General features: G+C 48.9%; 1 protein-coding gene across 1 annotated transcript; it reads left to right on the top strand.

The window, feature by feature from the left end:
* Positions 1-344: 344 nt before the first annotated feature.
* TAGAP (T cell activation RhoGTPase activating protein) lies at positions 345-9,179 on the top strand (the record flags this gene model as incomplete). Its single annotated transcript, XM_081094927.1, has 9 exons — positions 345-371; positions 459-512; positions 1,039-1,105; positions 2,608-2,774; positions 3,448-3,609; positions 4,061-4,170; positions 5,541-5,736; positions 6,547-6,661; positions 7,238-9,179. 9 exons carry the CDS (start codon positions 345-347, stop codon positions 8,452-8,454), a joined length of 2,115 nt encoding a protein of 704 aa, XP_080951053.1. The 3' UTR covers positions 8,455-9,179.
* Positions 9,180-9,638: the final 459 nt, after the last annotated feature.

Genomic DNA, 9,638 nt, shown 5'->3' with positions numbered 1-9,638 from the left:
CCCCCAAAAAAAGTTGTTACTGGACTTGTCATCCAGATTCTCTCTTGATGGGGATGTAATAAATGCAGAACAGAATTTGGCCTGGTGGTGAGCTGAGGCTTAACTGAGTTAGAGATATGTAATCAGACGCTGTTCCGAATAGCATAAGGCATCTGGTCACACACTGTACTGTAAATGACAACTTTCCTACCCAATAGTTTCAGACTTCGTGCTCTGGCGAAGTGGCACTGAAATCGGCCAGCTGACCCTGTGTATCCCCCTGACTCTCTCCCATGTGACTTCTCCGTAGGCAGAGCGAGGCCGCACGGGAGGGGACTTCAGCAGGACAGTCGGCCAAACTTCTGATGAAGCTGACAAGCAGCTGCAATGCTGTATGTGCCGCTCTCATCTTCACGCGTTCATATTTTCCAAAGGCTTGAGCCAAATGTTTACCTAACCTACTTTTTTTTCTCTTTTAGTCGAAAACACTAAATACCAATAATATGGAGACATTAATTGAATGTCAATCAGAGGTAAGAAAGCAAGTTCTTAAAGTTTTTATCTGCACTGTGAGAAGAGGAAAAACTTTCTGCTTTAACTGAATATTGTTTGGCTTATTTAATTATTAGAGTAGAAAATTAGTATCCTAAATGCAGTGTGTTAAACTCTTATATGAAACAATCAGTGCTTTACTATTGATTCTAGAACAGCCGTGGGCTAACTATGGCCTGTGGGCCGGATCTGGCCCGTTTGAAATGAATAAAACTAAAAAAAAAAAAGACCGTACCCTTTTATGTAATGATGTTTACTTTGAATGTATATTAGTTCACACAAACACTCCATCCATGCTTTTGTTCCGGCCCTCCGGTCCAGTTTAAGAACCCATTGTGGCCCTCGAGTCAAAAAGTTTGCCCACCCCTGTTTTAGAAGCTAGAAAGAAATCAGTGGACTCTTTGGCTAATTTTTAATATGAATAAAATGTTATATGAACATTTTGTGGGGGAAGCCTGGGTAGGTTTCTTCAGTCATTATTTGTAACTAAAGTAAACCTGCTTTTAGGGTGATATCAAGCAACATCCTCTGTTGGCATCATGTGAGAGTGAAGATAGCATTTGCCAGCTAATTGGTGAGTTTTGAAAACATACTGGTCTTTTATGTAAGTGCTAACAGCAAATGTTCTTGGTTTGCAAAACCACAGGATGTTTCTCTACTAGGAATTATTTGTATGATGTGCTCTTAAAGACCGCAGACCATCCACTCTCAAGTGGAGGCCCCAACCCCCCAAGCATCAGAGCATCAGGAAAGACCCCTCAGAGCCACCCCACTCTCCAAGGGGCTCCTAGTGGGCGACAGATGTCCTGGCCATTCCATTTTGACAATTAAGGCATATGGACATATGAAAAACACTCAATGCCTTTTTCCTTTCCTTACTTCTCTAATGGAAAGTGAATCTAAGAACCTATGTAGCAATCTTTGCTGACATTGAATTCCAAAGAACCCACAGTTGACTTTTTTTGTTTGTTTTTAATGTATTTTTATTGATTTCAGAAAGGAAGGGAAAGAGAGATAGAAACATCATTGAATGGCTGCCTCCTGAATGCCCCCACTAGGGATCGAGCCCACAACCTAGTGATGTGCCCTTGATCAGAATTGAACCCGGGACCCTTCAGTCTGCAGGCCGGCACTCTGTCCACTGAGCCAAACCGGCTAGGGCCCACGGTTCACTTTTCACTCTTTTCATAGTGCATTACGGTAACATAACCTTGACCCAATTCTCCTGAACCATGGGAAAAAGCCACTTCTCCACCCAGCCTCTCGCACTTGCCAGTATAAATTGTATAGAAACATATGCCGGTGCATTTAGAAAATACAGCTTTTCTAATTAGGGGCGGGGGGGGGCGGGGAGAGAAGGAAGAGAAAAGAGAAAAAGAAGGAAACTTGTGAAAGGCAGTACCCATTGCACACACAAGCCCGCAAAGAGCTCTTGGTGGTGTTCACTAATAATTCCCAATTGCCGTGTCGGGGCTCGGACCTTTCTGCAGCAGTTAGTGCTCTCCTGGTCCTAAGGCAGCCGCGGCTGCAACCCTGGAGAAGGAACTACAGACAGGCTGAGTGATGTCGCTCCCTCTAGCGGCCGGTGGTGCAAGCATGGCTGCAGCCCGCCCCACTAAGGATCTTCAAAATAATCTTGAGCAAGTCAGTTCCTCTCTTCATAAGTTTCATTTTCTTCAAAGGAGCAGATGAAACTAATGTATTTCACATGAAAGATGTCCACCAGCTGTTCAGGTCAATAGGTTAAGATGGTGGTTTATGACCCGCACAGTTAGGTTTTGCCAGTTTTTGCAGCCAACAGCTAGTGGCGGGTAAAAACAGGAAAGGTGGAGACTGAAGAACCCTGGTGTTGATGTTTAGGGGCTGGTTGCCCTGGTAACGTGGTGGTTTTCTGGGTTGATGTTTAGAGATTAAGATGCATGCCCTTTGCTTTCTCAGTTTTTGCAAGAATATTTCTCCCATGTGGCATACCAGAAGTGACATTGTGTGACTGACGATACCCACTGTCTGACATGGATCTCTGTTTGTTAATATTTTAATCTAAATTTTCACCTTGCCTTGTTTTCTTGGCTGTAGAAATTAAGAAGAGAAAGAAGGTGCTGTCCTGGCCCTTTCTCATGAGAAGGCTTTCTCCTCCATCAGATTTTTCTGGGGCTTCAGAGCCAGAATTGAAAGCGTCATTGTTTGATCAGCCCTTGTCAATTATCTGTGGTGACGATGACACCCTCCCCAGACCCATCCAGGTAGGCGCGCGTTGACTTGTCACCCTACTTCAGCTTTCTGCCAGATTGAAAAGTCCTTGGGCAGCCTGAATGTCATCCTCACACTGAGCTTATTGAGGCCGATCTTTCGTGTTTTCCCTCTTAGAAATGGTTTCTGCTGGGAGTGCAGTCAGGACAGTCCCTGGCTGCTTACATTCTAGAAATGGCTTGTATTTGCCAATGAGCTCAGACTGATGGTCGCTCTGTCCTTGACTTCCTAGAGTTAAGAATGTTGAAAATGTGTGGCTTCTGAAAAATCAACAGACAGAGATGTGGTGTAGCATATCTGATCCGAAATCCAATGTGTATGTGGAATGGGTCCAGGAAGGAGGCTGGAGCAGTTCTAGAATGTGCAAATAAGAGCTTCCACAAGGCACCTCCTCTCAGAGAAGTGGAGGGTGGAGGAAGAGTTGACAGCAACTGGACTGAAGGGAACAGCTGGCATCAGTGGCCACTTGTTAAGACTAACTCAGTATCATGGGGAACTAACATTAATGGAGAGGATGTTTTATGACAGATAAAGTTAGCTACTGTGCAGATGCACTCTTTTAATCCTCTTTCTCCTCCCTAAACATAGCTTTCTAGTGTATTAGTAGCAAAGTATGTCTTCAAACCAAGGGTCACCATTTCCTATTCCTATGCCTCTTTCCTCTAGGATATTCTTACTATCCTGTGCCTGAAAGGCCCTTCCACTGAAGGGATATTTAGGAAAGCAGCCAACGAGAAAGCTCGCAAAGAGCTCAAGGAGGAGCTCAACTCGGGAGTCATGGTGGATCTGAAAAGTCTCCCCGTGCACCTCCTGGCAGTGGTCTTTAAGGTGAGTTCACAGCATTGGCACCAAAGAACCTGCCAATGGGTTCTGATACATTAATGCTCAGGATACGAGAAATGGGTTCTCCTCTCTACAAACCAAAGTACACTGATCTTGCATTTTGCTTAAGTTGAGCCTTTTATTTATTATACAAGGCTTTAAAGTTCCCCAGCATTTTGAGGAGAAAGGGACTTGGGTTGTCCTATGGCCAAGTCCATACCCCTGAATCTTGGGGCCCCTTGGATGGTGCCCTTACTGTGCCTGTTGAGGGAAGTTGCTGAGAGACAACACAAGAGAGAGATCTCCTTCAAACTAACCAAATGCAGGAAGGAAGGGGCACAGCCTGTGGCAAGATGAGCATAGGTTCCCTGAGATGGAACAAACCAAGTGGAGATAAAGACACCAGCACATTACCCAGCACAGACGGGCCAAACGGTACCCTTTCTTCATCCTCCAGGACTTCCTCCGAAGTATCCCCCGGAAGCTGCTCTCCTGTGACCTGTTTGAGGACTGGATGGGTGCCCTGGAGAGACCGACTGAGGAGGACAGGATCGAGGCCCTGAAACAGTAAGTCGTCAGGGTCCTCCCACCTGGACTCCATCTCTCCATTCATCGCGTGGCAGGGTGCTTCCTGCACATGGTAATGATGAGGGGACCCGCGTGGAACTGCTCATCTGCCCAGAATGAAAATCAGGCGTTACCCTGGACATTTACAAACACTGTTTCGGCCAAAGGAGAGTAGATGCTTTTTCAAAAAGTAGAACATGAGCTTCAGTACAAATCACAAGAGGTGGGGGAGTCTAAAAAGATAAGTCGTTTGAGAAGGTATGAGGCAGAATCATAGATGAAAGCTTCAAAACGGGCTAGCCAGCCAGGTGTAGGAATTTGGGGTTTTCCTTAACCTATACCAACTGGTGTCCTGCAAGACAACCATTCTCCCAGAAAGCATCCCTGACAGCACAGAGAACAATCTAGAAGGGATTGTTTTGTTCATTAAATTCCATAATATATTTCATATTCTTCTAATTAACCAGAATGAAAACTATATAAAAACAAACTCCAGTGACAGCGAAAATAATTACATATGTGAATGAAAGTATGACCTCTTGGTGACTAGAGAATCTTAAATGCCTAACTTTAAAATATCAGCACTTTTGCCAAATCCTATGAGAGTGTGCCTATATACTATAATTGCCCACATGGCTAAATATTTTCATTGAAATATTTATAGAATTGAAGACATTAGAGTGTTTGTCCCAAAATGAAAATTACTTTCTACTTAAAGACATAAAGCTCTTTCAGAACAATAACGTCTTATGAGAAATGAAAATGATCCATATATTAGAGTCACCATTTCATTTTTTTTCAAAAAGAGAGGCTTTAAAAGCCTAATTTATTATTTGTTAGTAATAATGTTGCCGCTGAAATGCTGCCTTGACCATAGTTATGAACATGCCTTATACACTGATTTCTTCTCCGTAAAGATTTCTCAGAATGGTGCAAAAATGTCTCATCTTTGTTCCATGGTCACAGGTCAGAAAAAAAGCAAATGATTGTGTTAAAAACACACACAAAACACACAGTCTTGCAGTGTTGGGAACAAAAAGGCATTGTTCGTGGCTAAATGATTCTTCTACAAAAATGGTTTTCAAAATATTAAGCTCTGGTATCTGTTGCCGGAGTGAATGCTCCCACACCTGGGGCCTGTGTAAATAGCAGGATGAGTCATTGGTGTCGGTGTTGTAGGTTGTCACGATGTCTGGTTAGCCAGTTTCATCCCGTGTCAGCTGCCCTTGGAAGAGTCTGAATGAGCATTTCATAATGTTACTTGTGAAAGCAGCACCTTCCTCATTTTAAAGGAAGTCTGGGTGAGGGAGTTTCGGCTGCTACACTGCAGCCAGCAAAGCCTCTGAGCCGCCCCCTGAACCTCTTTGCAGGGTCGCAGAGAAGCTGCCGCGGCCCAACCTGCTGCTACTCAAGCACCTGCTCTCCGTGCTCTACCTGGTCAGCAAGAACGCCGAGGTCAGCAAGATGGACGCCAGCAACCTCGCCATCTGCGTGGGGCCCAACATGCTGACCCGGGAGAATGACCAGAACCTCTCGCTGGAAGCCCAGAAAGACTTGAACAATCAGGTTTGTTCCAGCCTGTTTCTGGGAAACTCCGTTTCTCATCCCCACCGCCCGTCCGTCTGCACATCAAGGTGATGCAGTGCCTGTGCGTCTCTGACTGGGCCGCCCTCACAGTGAGGATGGGAGACACAGGGTGTCTCGGTCACAGTTCCACTATCAGACGGGCAGTTAATGAACTGACTGAGCCAAGGCCGCGGCCTCCCACCTCCTGGAGGCAGAGTTAGTTTATTTATTTATTTATTTATTTATTTATTTATTTATTTATTAAATATATTTTATTGATTTTTTACAGAGAGAAAGGGAGAGAGATAGAGAGTTAGAAACATCGATCAGCTGCCTCCTGCACATCTCCCACTGGGGATATGCCCGCAACCCAGGTACATGCCCTTGACCGGAATCGAACCCGGGACCCTTCAGGCTGCAGGCCGACGCTCTATCTGCTGAGCCAAACCGGTTTCGGCAAGAGAGGCAGAGTTTAGTGCTTCCCATGTTCACATCCGTCTCCCAGGCAGAACGCCCCCACTTCTCTCCTCTCTGCATCACACTCCGTCCAGCTGTGGGTTGGAGACACTCCTCACTTAAAGGAAAAATTCAGTTACTTTAAAAGTTTCTCAAATTCCCAAATAAAAAGTGCATGTCTCGAAAATGACTTTAATATAGAGATGGTTGCCACATTTTCTGTCTGCTCTTCCCAGACACACAACCTCTAGGCTCCTTGTGACACCGCCCTGGCAGCTGACCCTGCCCTGTCCCCCTCCGTTTAAGAAAATAAAGATGCCTTTAAGCTGACCATCTGCTCATGTGCCCTCCCAGGTGAAGACTTTGGTGGAATTTCTCATCGACAACTGTTTGGAAATCTTTGGGGAAAACATTCCGGCACATTCCAGTTCCATCTCCGATGACTCCCTGGAGCACACGGACGGCTCAGGTATGGGCGTGCTGTCGGCCTCGCGTTGCATCGCGTGTCCAGTGTCCAGTGTCCCTGGTTATGAGGCAGGAGCTGCTGTGACAGGGCACGGGCTGAGTGTGGACTCACCGGGGGGAAGAGGTTAACTGAGCTCCTGGCTCTCCCTGCAGCATCTCCTCGGGCTGCAGGCACTCACTGGGGCTGCGCCTGGGCCCCTGCTTGTTCCACAGCAGAAACTGCTAGTCTTGCTGATGAACCTGAGCCAGAGGGCGGGTCATACCCTTCTGTTTCCACTGTTGGAATACGGTCCGTTAAAATGGAAATGAACCCAAGAAGGCCATCCGAAGGGTCGTTTTTAAAGTGAAGATCAGTCCATTTTCAGTGAAATGCTGTTTTCTCCCTCCCCACCTCCCTCCCTGTCCCCACTGACAGTTGATTTTGAAAGAAACACATATTTAATGTGGCAAATATCTTTCTTTCAAACCCCAAAGTAGCGTCACCAAATTACCCACTGCCACCCCCAATAGGAAGCTCATTTCTGAAAGAACCTGAGCAAAAGCTCAGCCTCCCTTTCGTGTCTCCCTTTCGTGTCTGCAGACGCGTCGACCCTGCAGAATGACTCGGCCTATGACAGCAACGACCCTGACGGGGACTGCGGCAGCGCCCTGGGCTCCCCGGCCAGGCTGCCCCCCGGGCCCTGGGACACAGCTGCCCGCGTGGAGCCCGTGGCCAGCACTGTGGCCCGGCTGAGAAGCTCCCTCGGTGACCCGGACAGGAGACACTCGGAGCCCAGCGTGTCGCCCTCACCAGAGCGCCGCGGGAGCCGGCGAGCTAACCCGAAACTGACACGCAGCGAGGACTCCCCCGGGGCCCGGCCGGCCTCCCGGTCGGGCAGTGAGGAGGCCGAGGACCCCTTCCCAGAGGAGGTGTTTCCTGCGGTGGACAGCGGGAGCCAGAGGCCGCAGGACCTGCGGGTGCAGAGCTCCCCGCCCGGCGCAGTGTCCCCGCAGGGATGGGCGCCCATGGCCTGCGCCAGCGGCTCCCCGGACGCCTCCTCTGACAGCTCGCCCCCGGCTTCCCCCTCCAGCCCCAGGAGAAGCTTCTTCAGCAGACATCAGTCTTTCACGAAGACAGATAAAAGTAAGCCCAGCAGAGAAATAAAAAAACACTCCATGTCCTTCTCCTTCGCCTCACACAAAAGGGCACTCCCCAAGCCCCCCAGCCTGTCTGTGAGAGCCAGAGAGCCCGGCAGGAAAGACTTCAGAAGGGAGAGCCAGCTCGCCGGGCGAATCGTCCGGGAAAACTTGTCTGAAACCCATGGCCAAGCAGCTCTGGACTTTAGCCCAAGATCCCGTGCCCTGTCGGGGGAGGACGTGTTCCGGCTGGTGGACAGGACGAGTCCCGGCAGCCCACCCTCCTACCAAGAGGCCGTGCGGGGCCAGGCCCCAGCGCTCACTGCCCTTGGGAGCCAGACGGTTGGCAGCCTGCGGGCCAGGATGCTCAGCCTGGACTCGGGGCTGCCGCCTCGCCTACCCGGGCACCACGGAGGGGACTCAGGGAATGCGTGTGGCCAAGAGCCACTCGACGGGCACAGACTCTCGCCCAGGACTGCGAGCTGGAGCCACAGCAGGGCCGGCTGTGCTTCCGTGGAGACGATCGGACAAGTGGCCGTCACTGGGAGGCCCGAGCTGCATCAGCTCAGAACTGTGTCCGAGTCTACGCAGCAGAGCCCGTGGGACTGCCTGGCGGGGCGCTGCAGCCAGCCGGCCTTCGAGGCTGACCAGCTCCTCTACGCCAAGGAGTCCTACATCTAGGAGGTGGCCAGGCGTGTGGCACGCCCATGGCAGATGCAGTGGCCGCATGAACTGCTTCCAGACTGTTTTCTAAAAGTCCAGAATAAGCTCCTTCGAGGCATCGTGTAGCCCTCGGTGCCGGCTGCGTGCACCGATCCGTGCACACATAGCACATGTATAAAGTGTGTTCCAGACAAGGCGTCGGGTGCAAAAATGTCCACATAAACACGTGTCTGTATCTGTTTGTGAACTTGGGGTGCACTGCAGTGCTCTTCTCCCCCTCTTGGGGCACTTTCTACCTGCTGGTGTTTAAAACTAATGTTTTCTTGTTCTTATGTTGCTTCAAATGTCATGCCCGTTTTCATAGTTTCCACGAGCTCCGTTTCAGGGGAAGGCCTAACTCTTCGTCAGCAGCGCCCTAAGCAGCAGGGGGCGGCTCGTCGCCACAGGAAGGGGAGCAGCAGACTCACCCGCAGGGACCCTGTGGGGTTGTCAGGGCACCACGAACGCTGGGGAAGGAAAAGGCCGTCATGAAAATGTATGGAAATACTTCCATGTGTCCTTCTAATCATGTGATTCTAATGGGATCGGTTAGTGAAAACGCATCACATCGATAGCACTTTGAGTTTCCTTGCGGTTCAGGGATGTCTTCCCAGGCGTGTGGAGGATGGTACTTTATATGCATCACGGTCGTATATAAACTCAGTATAATCTCACTACAATAAATTGCCTGCCTTTTTCACAGTAAAAATGTTCCTTCTTTTTTTGTTTTTGTTCATTCTCAGCTGAGGATATTTTCCCATTGATTTTTAGGGAGAGTGGAGGGAGAGGGAGAGACAGAGAGAAACACATCAATTGGTTGCCTCCTGCACGTACTCCAGCCAAAACCGGAGAATATGCCCTTGACTGGAATCGAACCCGGGACCCTTCAGTCCGAGGCCAACACTCTATCCGCTGAACCAAACCAGCTAGGGCTAAAAATGTTCATTCTTCACTGACAGGTTACTTCCTTTCTCTCTGTTCACAGAACCCCACCAAGAAAATCATTCACACATTGATTCACTCAACAAGCACTTGCTGAATATATGCATTTGTTAGTCTGGACCAGCCGTTCTCAACCTGTGGGTCGCGACCCCTTTGGGGGTCGAACGACCCTTTCACAGGGGTCACCTAAGACCATCAGAAAACACATATATAATTACATG

Source organism: Myotis nattereri (assembly GCF_964212035.1).
Source record: "Myotis nattereri genome assembly, chromosome: 6".
NCBI lineage: Eukaryota > Metazoa > Chordata > Mammalia > Chiroptera > Vespertilionidae > Myotis > Myotis nattereri.
This window is presented reverse-complemented; position numbering and strand designations above follow the sequence as displayed.